The 14,439-nt window shown below is 43.6% G+C and overlaps 1 protein-coding gene across 14 annotated transcripts in view; it reads right to left on the bottom strand.

Annotated features, from left to right (window-relative positions):
* Positions 1–14,439, bottom strand: part of LOC144595877 (leucine-rich repeat flightless-interacting protein 2-like) — a 119,498-nt gene that overhangs the window by 46,893 nt on the left and 58,166 nt on the right. For 9 of the 14 annotated variants that reach the window (XM_078403707.1, XM_078403709.1, XM_078403694.1 and 6 more), the window contains one exon: positions 4,493–4,561. The exons of the other annotated variants lie outside the window; for them this stretch is intronic. In XM_078403707.1, coding sequence (XP_078259833.1) covers positions 4,493–4,561 — 69 coding nt within the window. The remainder of the gene's footprint in view (positions 1–4,492; positions 4,562–14,439) is intronic. 14 annotated transcript variants of the gene reach the window in all.

Genomic DNA, 14,439 nt, shown 5'->3' with positions numbered 1-14,439 from the left:
TGGGTGCGCATGAATATGGGGGTGGTGGGGGCGAAGAGGGTTGCAGGGATGGGGATACTCATGGTTCCAGCATCTGCAGTTCATGATGTCTGCATCCTTAGAATATGACCCAGTTGAGTAAAGAGGCAATTTTATTATACTAGACCAAGTGGACCCGTTGGGTTCAAATCTACCCTGCGGGCCTCTCCTGGGCGCGCGAGGGGAGACAGGGAAGGGGAGAAGGTGCCACTTACCTCGGCCCCTTGCCACCAGCGCTGCAGCCAGAGCGAGCCGTGGACCCAAAGCCTCTCCTGCATTGGTCTAGCACCCTCTCTCCCACCCCCACTCGCCCCCACCCCCATTACCCCACCCATTGTGTCCGGAAGCTAGCGACGGCTCGCCAAGGGTCCCTGCCATTTGCACCATCGCAAAGGCGAACTATCGCAAGTCAAACCATCATAGCCCACCTCCCCCCACTCGGGCGACACGTAAATATTAGTGAATGGGACGCAACTGCGCAGGCGCGGAGCTTTTGGCGATGAATGGGACCCAACAGTGCAGGCACGGATATGTAAAACTTCGCATCATTCGGCCGTCACTCGGGCGGGTCCCATTGTAACGTCATACATCATACGCAGGTGACGGCCAAAGGGAGAGAAAAGTGAATTTTTAAACTTAAGTGATTTTGAAAGATTAAAAGTGATTTAAAAAAAAAAAATTGGCATTCATTCGAACCCTAGGACAATGGTGAGTAAGGTGGGCCTAAAATTGTTGCGCTATCGTGTACCGTTTTGGCTGTGTCCAGGCACAAATATATTGATATACACACAAACAAACAGAGTTTTAGTAATATACTAGACCAAGTGGACCCGTTGGGTCCAAACCTCTCCTGCACTGGTGCAGCACCCCCTCCTCCCCTTAACCCCTCCCCCATCACCCTTCCCTCCCCCACCACCCATTGTGTCCGGAAGCGATGGGAGGGAGGGGGGAGAAGAGGAGGGGGGGAGGTGAGGAGTGAGGGGGAGGAGGGGAGGGGGAGGGGGGAGAGGGGAGAGGGGGAGGAGAGGGTGCTGTACCAATGCAGGAGAGGTTTGGGCCGAATGGGTCCACGTGGTCTAGTCTCCATTAAACTTTGCCCCTCTCACATTAAATATATGCCTTCTCGTATTTGTTTTTTTTCCATACTGAAAAAAAAAATCTGATTGTCTACCCTATCTATGCCTCTCATAAAATTATATGCTTGTACCAGGTTTCCCCGCAACCTCTGGAATTTCAGAGAAAACAATCCAAGTCTGTCCACGTGCTGCCAGACAGTCAGTAGTAACTATATATCTTGAGAAGCTTCGGCTCACAATTGATGAGCTGAAGTCTCAGATTTGGACACAAATGTATCAGGATGGGAAATGTTATTTACACTAGGAGACAACAATTTCCCCTCGATAAAAGTATTGTAGAATTGGTCAGTCAACATGGACAGGAAAGTGTGAATATGAATAACACAGGTATTGGGGTTCAGAACGTCCAATTGCAGGAGACCCAGTCCTGTACCTGTCTAACAGAGGTAAAGGTCTTACAGCCTGTCAGGGCGAGAGCAGAGAGTGCGGAGTGAATGAGCATCTGATCATCTGACCTTTCAAACCAAAAATAAATATAGTGATAAAGTAAATTGTATATACGGGGAGCAGACATGAGCGGGGGCAGGTCTGTCGATGTGACTGTGTCCTGAAAGGTGTCCTGTCCACCGAGTGCATGGGTTAAACTTGCCTCCTCCAAGCTGATAGGAAATGATCTTGTGGTTGTAGAAACCAATGACAAAAATGGGACAAAGGATGAAATTCTGTTTAAGGGATAGAGACAGCAGGGGTCCAAATGACAAAGGTGATAATGTCTGGATTACTGTGTGCAATTTGGTATAAAATCAGAATACTGAATGTGTGGCTTAAAGTCGAGTTTGGGAGAAACTGGTTCAATTCATGGGACACTGACCTGTATGGGAGGGGTTAAACAGCAAAACTGTCCGGGCAGTTATTCTTGGGAGTTGGGATGGAACAAATAGTCACCCAAATTCAATAACTAGGGTAATAAAGTGTTAGACTAAATAGTATTGGGGGAATGGGAGGATTCTGGTAGGGGAAAATCAGAAAGTTGGAGAATGCATGGTCATTCAGGAAGGGAGAGTGCATTTAATTGCTAAGGTGTATTGGAATTAAAATTAATAACATGCGATTTAATGGCACACGAAAATGGGTCAATGTAAAACTCATCAGAGATAAGGTTGCAAAGTGACCAAGATCAGAAATTAAACATTTCAGTGTATTTTCAGAAAAGATAAAATATCATAGAAAATAAATATTTTAGTTCAAAAAACCTGATAGTAAAACCAGTTGGAGGTAGAGCTAAGAAACAACAATGGTCAGGAAAACATCTGAGAGTTGTATATAGTTTATATAATGTATGTAAGCTCCAGACAATCATGGAGATGTGGGGGTGGAGGGGAAGGGGTGGAACATAAACAAAGAAAGTAAAGCTGCTTATAGATACCAGCTATAAAGTAATCAGGGGATAATATGTATCTGCATACACTTGGAAAACAGAATCAGCAGTAATCAGAGGGAGGATGAATTTATGTAGTGAATCATAGGTGGCTTTCCGCACCAATGGGTTGAGGAATCACCAAGAGAATAGGCTATTTAAAATCTGGTATTGTGTAAAGAGAAAGGGTTATTTCATGATCTGATAGCTTGGGGACATATGAGAATATTTGTATATAAAGACAGTGATTTTGTTCAATCTGAAACCAGGAACTTAATTCTGAACGGAGACTGTTTGGAGGAGGTGACAATGGAGATTGTTGCAGTGCAGCAACTGGTTGGCATCTTCCTTTACTCTATTAGTTCCATTATTATTACCATAAATTATATAAAGTAGCAAAAATAACCCCAACCTTAAAAAAACACAAAAAACAAGTAACTGCAAAGCAGTTAGTCTGACATCCGTAGTTGGGGAAAATGCTTTATCTTATTATTAAGGAAGTGATACCAGGCATTTGGAAAACAATAGCATTCTGCCGAGTTGATGCATACTTTTGGTAAGGAAAATCATATTTGACAAATCTGTTGGAAAATTGAATTTATAACATGCAGAATGAATATGAATTAATTGATGTGCATGACTGAAGTTTAACAAGGCCTTTGATTTAGTGCCACACAAGAAGTATGCTTGTCGTTATTGCAGAGGATTTTTAGTTTGAAAGACATTACTCTAATTATATAGAGCCCAGGTAAGGCAGTGTCTGGGAATACTATATACAGGTCACTAGCCAAGGAAGGATATATGTGCAATACAGAGACTGTAGTGACGGTTCTCTAGAATTACAGGTTTGACCTTTGGAGAAAAAAATTACAAATTAGGCCCTTACTCTCATGCTTAGATAAACTGCATCTGATGTTAAACATACACAATTCTTACTGGAGTTGACAAGGTTATGTAGGGAAATGCTTTCCCATTACCAGCGTATTTCGAACCAGGGGTCGATCTCTAAATGAGGGTTTAACCATTCAGCACTGAGATGAAGAGACATTTCATCAACCTGAGGGCACAGAGTTCCAAACAGTCAACACCTAAGGGGGCTGTGGAAACTCAGTCTGAGAATACATTCTTGACAGATTTTTGGATATTAAAGAAATTGTGGGTTTAATGCAGGGAAGTGATACTAGGTCACAAAGATAAACATTTTACTGAATGACAGACAAGGCATCAAGGGGTGAATGGCCTTGTCTGCTATTATGTTCCAAACCTGTTGACTGGTAACCCTCTACTTAACCAAAAATGCCTGTTGAAACTTACCTCTTTAACCAAGTTTATGGACACCTGGTTTTGATGACCTGCACTAAATTTATAAATCAAATTGTTTATATTCCAACATCTGCATTTTAAAAAAAAGGTCATTTAGTCCTATGTGAATTTAATTTAAGAGATTGCACTTCTGAGAGCTCTAGAGCCCATGCCTGATGCTCCACACCTTGTCCAAGTCTGGCCTGGCTCTGCTCCCAACTTCCTCTCCCTGCATTCTCTAACTATGAGTAATAGATAAAGATGAAGATGGCTGAGAGGAGGAAACAGTAGCTGACAGGCCATTTACATTTCCCATGCCAAGTGTGAATAGAACACAGAGGACACTATGGATACTGGAATATGGAACAAAAAATAAAGCTGGAAGAACTCAATGGGTCAAGCTGTATCTGTGAGGACAAAAGGTGCACGTCGATGTTTCTGGTCAAGACCCTAAATCAGCACGTGTGCGAACACCTTGTGCAAATATCAGTGATGGGCGCATGCATGAACAAACACACACAAGCATCATTTTTTTCTTTTAAAACATCTTGTCACAAGTTAAAAAGAAACAGGATGATTGACAAATATAAAGTTGGAGGCACAAAAGTTTTGGCAAACATTGGTATACATGGACACATAAACATGCATAAAGCAAGATATAACCGAGGAGAAAACAAACCCGTGTTCCATTCTGGGACTTGGCGCTGAGTCCAGTGCTGTGCACAGGGAGGTCAGAATAGTAACTTCCCTGGGAAAAATGCAAGAAAAATCAATCACACCCAGACTTTGCTAACGTGGTAAAGACGTAAAGAAGAGAAAGGAGATTGGGTAGATGAGGGATGGCATTTTGTGCATAGGCAGGATGTGAGGGAAGAGGATGTAGAAAGGGACGTATTTGTAGATGATTTGTAGGGATGGTGGAAGGTGCGAGCAACAAGTAGGGCAAGTTAGAAGGTGGTGGAGGAATGAAGCACTGCAAAGGGAGAGGTTTCAGTGTACTGAAGTAGTTAGCTTATACTAAGAACCCCACAACTCCTCACACAATAAACACACCAGGAAAATGAAAACCAACAAACCACTGCCTCCTTCCTGAGTCGCTGTTTGGCTGATTTCAGACGGTCATCACTATAGCGGGAGCTCTGCACAATACCAGTGAATTAAAGAAACAACAGGACATTACAGTCAAGGACTGCAGCACATTACTTGCATTGAAATGCATTCAATGGTAACAGTAACCTATTCCGATTGTCAAGATTCACACATACTGCACAGGCACTTCAAAAAATACACTGCCCAAACACAGGCGCTACAAACCCCACTAGACTGTTGATTGGGCCCAAATCCACAAGATACAGTGTATTCAGAAAGTATTCAGACCCCTTCATTTTTTCCACATTTTGTTACGTTACAGCCTTATTTTGAAATTGTTTAAATTCGTTTTTTTTAATCATCAATCTAAACACAATACCCCATAATAAAAAAGCAAAAACAGTTTTAGAAATTTTTGCAAAGTAATTAAAAATAACTAACTGAAATATCACATTTACATAAGTATTCAGACCCTTTGCTATGACACTCAAAATTGAGCTTCGGTTCATCCTGTTTCCATTGATTATCCTTGAGATGTTTCTACAACTCGACTGGTCCACCAGTGGTAAATTAAATTGATTGGACATGATTTGGAAAGGCACACACCTGTCTATATAAGGTCCCACAGTTGACAGTGCATGTCAGAGCAAGAAGCAAGCCATGAAGTCGAAGGAATTGTCCGGAGACCTCCGAGACAGGATTGTGTTGAGACACAGATCTGGGGAGGGGTATAAAACAATTTCTGCAGCATTGCAGGTACCGAAGAGCACAGTGGCCTCTGTCTTTCTTAAATGGAAAAACTTTGGAACCACCAGGACTCTTCATAGAGCTGGCCGCCCGGCCAAACTGAGCAATCGGGGGAGACGGGTCTTGGTCAGGGAGATGACCAAGAACCCGATGATCACTCTGACAGAGCTCCAGAGTTCCTCTGTGAAGATGGGAGAACCTTCCAGAAGAACAACTACATCTACAGGCAATGATGGTCCAATGATGGTCCAATTCTATACTGCTATCATTGAGTCCATCCTCACCTTCTCCATCATGGTCTCGTTTGGCTCAGCCACCAAGCATGACATCCGGAGGCTACAACGGATCGTTCGCACAGCTGAGAAGGTTGTTGGTTGCAACCTTCCCCCCAACTGACGAACTGTACACTGCAAGGGACAGGAAGCGAGCGGGCAAGATCATCTCTGACCCCTCTCACCCTGGCCACAAACTCTTCGAAGCACTTCCCTCTGGAAGGCGACTTGAACCTGATCAAACATCTCTGGAGGGACCTGAAAATAGCTGTGCATCGACACTGCCATCCAACCTGACAGAGATTGAGAGGATCTGCAGAGAAGAATGGGAGAAATTACCCAAATACAGGTGTGCCAAGCTTGTAGCGTCATACCCAAGAAGACTTGAGGCTGAAATCGCTGCGAAAGGTGCCTCAACAAAGTACTGAGCAAAGGGTCTGAATACTTATGTAAATGTGATATTTCAGTTATTGATTTTTAATTACGTTGCAAAAATTTCTAAACACCTGTTTTTGCTTTTTTATTATGGGGTAGTGTGTGTAGATTGATGATAAAAAAAAAGAATTTAATCCATTTTAAAATAAGGCTGTAACGTAACAAGATGTGGAAAAAATGAAGGGGTCTGAATACTTTCTGAATGCACTGTAACTCCTCAAAGCCATTGCTCTATCAGGAAAGAAAAGCAGTGCATAATGATCAATTAGGCTTGGAGTGGCAGGAGGATGTACTTGGTGAGATATGAACCTGCCCTTGCTTCAGTTCCTGGACTTGACATTCAGTTTTATAAAGTCAAGAGCAAAGAATCCCCTTCCTTTTTTGTACGCTCCTCAACCTGTCCTGCTACCTGCAAAGACTTGTTCTTGGTGCCAGAGGATAAAGGCAAAACTTTAAAAGAAAATCTCCAAAGTAATGGAGCAAATATCATCATTGGACTGTGTAGACTACGACATGTCTGGGGACTGGGGTCAGGCTGGGATTGGACCATGAACTATTCCCATGGCATAACACATTATCCCAACTATTTTTAATTTAAGTAAGAGTTATTATTAACTCCCCTCAAAATAGATCTTCTTATCTTGCGAGGAATTTACAGGCTGAATTCCAATTAGTCTCCCAACATCTGTAGCGAATACATTGCTTTCTCAAATGCAAAAGGCATGAAGATTTGTTGTATAACCGAGACATAAGAGTGGGAGTTCAAATTTGACCACCGTGGGTGGGATTAAGACCTGCATAGCCCTAAACTCTGACATTCTGAACCGGGATTGCAAGAGAAAACGGTTCCATATAGATATCATCTGCAGTGCTAATTTACAGAAGTTAAAGATTGCTAACATGGGGACCTAGAGCAGTAGAGATTCTAAGATTGGGCTTTGGTCCATCACTCCAAATCAAACCAGTACTTTCTTTGAAGGAATTTGATGGGACAATGCAGAGGAAACGTTACCCTATGGTATCTGTCGTCTCCTTATGTAAATCATTACATCCTAGGCTCTTCACCATTTCTCACTTTCTTCTTTAAAAGCCAAATAACCTTACCTAAATACCATTTCATTTACTAGCTCTTAGAACATAGAATGGTGTAGCACAGGAACGGGCCCTTTGGGCCACGCTGTCTGCGCTAATCTTAATGCCAATTTAAACTAATCCCATCTGCTGACACATGATCTACATCCCCTCATCTGTTACCAGTTCAGGTTCACATGTTCACAAGTTATAGGACTAGAATTAGGCCATTCGGTCCATTGAGTCTACTGCGTCATTCAATCATGGCTGATCTCTGCCTCCTAATCCCATTTCCCTGCCTTCTCTCCATAACCCTTGACACCTGGTCTAATCAAGAATTTGTCTATCACTGCCTTAAAAATATCTGCTGATTTGGCCTCCACGGCCTTTGTGGCAGAGTTCCACAGGTTAACTACCCTCTGACTAAAGAAGTTCCTGCTCACCTCCTTGCTAAAAGAGCGCCCATTAATTCTGAGTTCATGTGCCTGTCTAAATACCTCTTAAATGTTGCATCTGCTTCCACCATCTCACGTGACAGTGTTCCCCAGGAACCTACCACTCTGTAAAAAATCTGTCTCGCACAAATTCTTTGAAATTTCCCCCTCTGACCTTAAAGAAATACCCTCTAATATTTGACATTTCCATCCTGGGAAAAAGACTGACCATTGGTTCTATATATGCCTCTTATAATTTTATATATTTCTGTCAGATTGCCCATCAGCCTTTGATACACCAGAGGAAACAATCCATGTTTGTCCAACTTCTGCGTGTAGCTAACACTCATTAATCCAGAAAAAGTCTTGGTGAACCTCGTTTGCACTCTCTCTAAAACCTCCACTTCCTTCCTTTAATGCAGCGACCAGAATTATACACAATATTCCAAATGTTGCCTAACCAAAGTTTTTACAGCTGCAACACGACTTGCAAATTTTTATATTGAATGCCCAGTCAGATAATGGCAAGCTTGTTGTTCGTCTCTTTTCCACCCAATTCACTTCTGTTACCACTTTCAGGGAGCTATAGACTTGCACCCCAAATCCCTCTACATATCAATGTTCCTACAGGTCCTGATATATACCGTATCCTTTCCTCTTACATTTCACCTCCCAAAACGCAACACCTCTGAACTGTGTGAATTCAACATGAATTGAATTCACACAAATTCAATTCGCCATTTCTCTGCCCATATTTCCAACCCGAAATATATTTTGCTGTCTATTTTGACCATCTTCCTTACTAACCGCACTCCATCAATATTCACTAATATTTTCATCCAAATCATTTTTACATAACTAACAACTGAGGTCCCAACACTGATCCCTGTAGAACATCCGTGGTCACAGACCAGTCAGAATAATACTCGTCTACCAATATCTTCTATAGCCAAGCTAATTTTGAATCCAATCTACCAAGTCTACATGGATCCCATTGCTTGAATCTTGTACATTTATGAGGAATCTTGCCAAATCAGAGCGTGAAGACAACACTCACCACTCTATCGTCATCTATTGTCATCAATGATGTCTCAAATAACCTCATCAAGTTTATGACATGATCTCCACTATCCAAAGCAATGCTTACTATTTCAATTAAAATCTATACTTTTCCTGATGTGAGTAAATCCTATCCCCAAGAACCTTCCCCAGTAATTCCCCTACCATTGATGTGGACCTATAATTTCCTGGTTTGTCCCTATTGCACTTCTTAAACAGCGTGAAGGTTTTGTTGATAGATAGATGGCGAACAAAGGCCAGAGGTGAAAAGACAGAATAAAGATTGAAGAGTTGCGAATTGCGAAGCTAGAGGATGCAATGGAAGGGGTGGGGTGCAAGTCCAGGTTGGGGCACAAGGGAGGAGGGACAAGAGGGGGGGGGGGGGGGGCGGTGGTTTGAAGTTACCTAAAATAGGAGAATTCAATATTCATACCGTTTAGTTCTAAGCTACCCAAGCAATATGAGATGTTGTTCCTGCAGTTTGCATGTGGCCTCACTCAGGCACTGAAGAAGGCACAGGACAGAAAGGTCAGTGTGGAAATGGGAAAAGGAGTTAAAATGGTTAGCATCCCATAGGGCATGGCAGACCTAGAGCAAGTGTTTGGCGAATCGGTCAGTGAGTCTACGTTTGGTCTCGCCGATGTACAAGAAGCCACTGCAGGAACACTGGATGCAGAAGATTACGTTAGAGTGGTGCACGTGAACCTCTGTCTCATCCGGAAAGACTGCTGGGGTTCCTCAATAGAGTCAAGGGAGGAGGTATAGGGACAGGTGTTACATCCCTTGCAATTGCAGGGGAAAGTACTTGGGGAAGGGGTGGTTAGGATGGGATAAGTGAACCAAGGTGTTGAACCAAGGTGGAGGGAGCGGTCTCAGTGGAAGGCGGAAAGGGGTGGGAATGGAAAGATGTGACTGGTGGTGGGATCATGTTGAAGGCTGGTTGGGTGAAACAGTGGAACTCTATCACTGTCCATTCTGGGGGGAGGGGAAGCATCAAACATGGGTCTCTGGTGCTGTAAGGTAGTAACTTTACCACTACGCCACCGTGCTGCCCCTGTTCTTGAGAGGTGTTCCCTCTCCCAAGCTAACTTTTGTTTTTAATGTATCTAGAAAATGCTTTGGGATTCTTTTTCATCCAAGTAGCCAAGGACATTTCATGGCCCTTTTTAGCCCTCCTGATTCCCTGTTTAAGCTTGTTCCTGCTTCCTCTATATTCCACAACAGCCCTATCTGATATCTGCTTCTTAAATATTGCATTATGGAGAGAGGGACATGATTTAACAGGAACCTGAGGGCAATATTTTCACAAAGAGGGTGATACATATATGGAACGAGCTGACCCTTGAATATTCCAGAATCCTGAACCTTACCATCCTTGTTTTTCTTCCTCACAGTTAAACATGCTGGTCCTGAATTCTGATCAGTTGACCTTTAAACAATTCCGATATGTCAGACGTAAACTTGCCCAATAACAGCTGCTCCCAAACCACTCTTCCCAACTCCTGCTAAATACTATTGTAATTAGCCTGCCTTGCCCCAATTTAGCACTCACTTCTCCTCCTCTTATGAGGTCCGGCCTTATCCATAAATATCTGAAAACTTAGGGAGGTGAAATTATTGTTCCCAAACTGCTCTCTCACTGAAACTTCAATCATCTTGCCCGTCTCATTTCTCAGTACTAGGTCCAGCACAGACTCTTTCCTGATTGGACTACCTAAAAATTGTTTCACAAAATCCCACTGGATGCATCTAATAAATTCTGCCTCATCCAAATCTCTTTCACTAAGGAAGACCCAGTCAATAACAACAAAATTAAAGTCACCTCTTTCAACAATCGGTTGCTTTCACATCCTTCCATAATTTGCCCAAGTCCCTACTGGAAGAGTACATAGGTACAGCACAGGAACATGCCCTTCGGCCTTGCAATGTGCTGAACATGATGCCAAATGAAAACTAACTTCCTCTGCCTCCATTCCCTGCATATCCAAGTGCCAATCTAAAAGCCTTTTAAACGTCACTATCACATTTGCCTCCACCACTACCCTCCTGGCAGCTCTGTCCAGGCAACTACTATCATCTCTATAAAAGCTGGCCCTGCACATCTCCTTTAAACTTTCCCTTCTCACCTTAAAACTATACCCTCGTATTTGTTATTTCCACCCTGGGAAAGGATCTACCCTATCTATAATAGTCATTCATAGTTTTATAAACCTCTCACAGGTCTCCCCTTAGTCTCTAATTCTCCAGGAAAAACAATCCAAGTTTGTCCAGACTCTTCTTATACGTAATACTCCCTAATCCAGGCACCATCTTCTGCTTGAGTCTCTCCAAAGCCTCTAAATAAATAAATAAACAGACAGACAAACAAACAAATAAATAAATAAGTCTGTCTGTCTAGCTATCTATCTCTAAACCTCTTGGTTTGTTTGTGTGTATATGTTTAAATGTTTATGTGTTTATGTGTCTACCATGCCCTCTACACAGCCAAAACGGTACACGACAGCGTGACAATTTTAGGCCAACCCTACTCACCCTGGTGTGAATAAATCCACTTTTGTTACTTTTTTACATGCGCCCCCCCCCCTCCCAGAGGACCAGCGGGAGGACTGGCGCCCGTCCTGGCGTGCCTTCCTCTCATGGTGCAGTTCAGCGGCAGAGAATCCACAAGATGGCCATCCCCGCCGAGCTGCAGGAGAGGCTTCGGCTCCACGCCCGGCCCGCAGGGGAAATGGGGGGGAGGGGAGGGGGAGTAGGGGAGAGGGGGGGGGGAGAGGGAGGGAGGAGAGGGGAGGGAGGGGGTAGGGGTGAAGGGGAGGGGGAGGTGGAGGATAAGGGGGGTTGAGGGGGATGGAGTGGGGGGGAAGGAGGGGTGGAGGGAGGGGGAGGGGAGGGGTAAGGGAGGGGGTGGAGGGAAGATATGGGAGGTTGACGGGGATGGAGTGGGGGAAGGGGGTAGGAGGGGTGGAGGGAGAGGGTGGAGGGGAGGGGGGTGGAGGGGAAGGGGGGAGGAGGGGGAGGGGGAAGGGTGGGGGGGGGGGTTTGGGCCCAACAGGTTCACTTGGTCTAGTATCCTCCTATCCTCCTATCTGAGTTCCAATCACCATCCTCTTAACTGAGTACCAATGCAATGTAGTTGTATAGTCCTTCACTTACATCCACTGATTCCAAGCATAAATTCCCTGCTTTTTCCTTGTGTGATCCTACCCTCACCCTAGTTACCCTCCTGTTTTAATGCCTTGGGATTGGCATGAATCCCACTTGCCAATGACATTTCGTGGCATGCTCTGGCCCTCCTAATTCCCTGCGAGACTTCTTTATATTCCTCAAAGGTATGTTTTATTTCATCTTCCTAAACCTAACAAATGCTTAATTTTCCCAAATTTACACCTTCTCTTATCATCCAAGCCTCTCATCCCTACTGTGATCAGTTGGTCTTTAAAAGACATCCACATGACAGACGTAGATTGACCCAATAACAGATGCTCAACATTTACCCTCCCTTTCTCCTGATTAATAATGTTGTAAATTTCCCTCCGGCAATTTAGTACTTCCCAAGGTCCAAACCTATCCTTATTCATAACAAAACTTAAGAAGTTCACCAAGAAGAAAGAAATGTGGGGGAAAAAATGTCACTGGGAAAGTTATATGACATTAATACGGCACATACTAATATGCTGTGGCAATTTGAGATCAATAAGGAGGTGGTGTTGGGTCTTTTGAAAAGCATTAAGGTCTGATGAGATCTATCCGTGGTTATTGAAAAAGGCAGGAAAGAAGACTGCAGGGGCCTTGACGAAGATATTTGTATCCTTTTCAGTCACAGGTGAGTTTCTGGAGAACTGGAGAGCAGCCAAAGTTATCCTTTGTTTAAGGGTCGAAGGGTGCTTGCTGGCTACAGTTTATGACAAGTGATGTTCTGCAGAGATCTGCGCTGGGAACTCGTTTGTGATATATGAATAACTTGAACAATTATGCAAATGTTAGGGTTGTTAAGTTTGTAGATGGCACCAAAATTGGTGGAGTTGCGGATAGTGAGGGACGACTTGATAGAAGTATAAAAAATTATAGAGGCATAGATAGGATACGCAGTCAGAACCATTTTCCCCAGGTGAAAATATTATCGACTAGAGGACATAGCTTTAAGGTCAGACGGGGGAAGTTTAAAGAAGATGTATGGCGCTAGAGTGGTGGGTGCCTAGAACTTGCTGCCAGGAATGGTGGTTGAAACAGATATAACTGTAGTATTCAAGTAATTTTTGGATAGGCACATGGATATGCGCAGACTGAGGGATGTGAAGTGCATGCAAGTAAAGGAGATTAACTTGGCATCGTGATCGGCACAGACGTTGTGGGCTGAAGGGCCTTTTCATGTGCTATCCTGTTCTATGTTGTAGGAGATGTGATCACTGTTCCCAAAATGCTCTCCCACTGTAATGTCAGTCAGCTGGCCAGGCTCATTTCCCAATACAAAGTCTAATGTGATCTCTCCTCTCGTAGTACTGTCCATTTCCTGTTGCAAGAAACCCTCTTGCACACACCTAACAAATTCCATTTTAAACCTCTTGCACTGAGGAAGTCCCAGTCAATATTGGGGAAGTTCAAATCACCAACTACGACAACCCTGTTGTATTTGTATATTTCCATAACCTGTCCATATGTCTGTTCCTCTATCGCCTGCTGACTAATGGGAGGCTTGCAGCACAAAATCATCAGAGTGATTGGACCTTTCTCAGTTTTGAGCCACCTCTGACTTTCCCCCTGATTAGTAATGCAACTCCTCCACCTCTTTAACTCCCTCTCTATCACATCTGAAACATTGAAATCCTGGAATGTTGAGCTGCCAATCCTGTCCCTCTTGCATCCAAATCTCCGTAATATACAAAATATCACAGTTCCATGCACTGATCCAAACTCTGTTCATCTGCTTTATCCACCATACTACGTATTGAAATAAATTAATTTCAATCCATTGGACATCATTCATAAACCCTCCTGAATGCCCTTTGTTTTAGATACATTTGTCATAACCTCTAAATTCCCACCACTCCACATACTCCCCAACCTGTTGCCCTAGTTGCTAACCCTCTGCCACTCTAGTTTAAACCCTCCTGAGTAACAATAGTGAACCTATGTGCAATGATATTCCCCTCCAGACCACAAGCCCATCTCTCTTGTACTTCCCACCTGCCCTGAAAGGGGCCCAACAATCTACATAACTGAAGCCGTCACTCCTGCACCAGCTCCCTGCCCACGTATCTTTCTACTTCTTGCCTCATGAGCTTGTGCAATGGGAAATCTTGAGATTACAACCATGAAGGTCTGGATATTTAACCTAATGCCTAATTCCCTAAATCTCCTTTGCAGGACCTCATCTCTCTTCCTACAAAGGCCACTGGAACCAATGTGGGCCACAGCTTCTGGCTGCTCACCCTCCTCTTGTCAAAGACACCTTGACCCTGGCACCAAGGAGGCAACACACCTCTGGGTCTCGTTTGTGGCCATATAAATGTTTTTCTGTG

Source organism: Rhinoraja longicauda, chromosome 8, assembly GCF_053455715.1.
Source record: "Rhinoraja longicauda isolate Sanriku21f chromosome 8, sRhiLon1.1, whole genome shotgun sequence".
Taxonomy (NCBI): domain Eukaryota; kingdom Metazoa; phylum Chordata; class Chondrichthyes; order Rajiformes; family Arhynchobatidae; genus Rhinoraja; species Rhinoraja longicauda.
The sequence above is the reverse complement of the archived record's forward strand: the minus strand, read 5'-3'. Positions and strand labels throughout refer to the sequence as shown.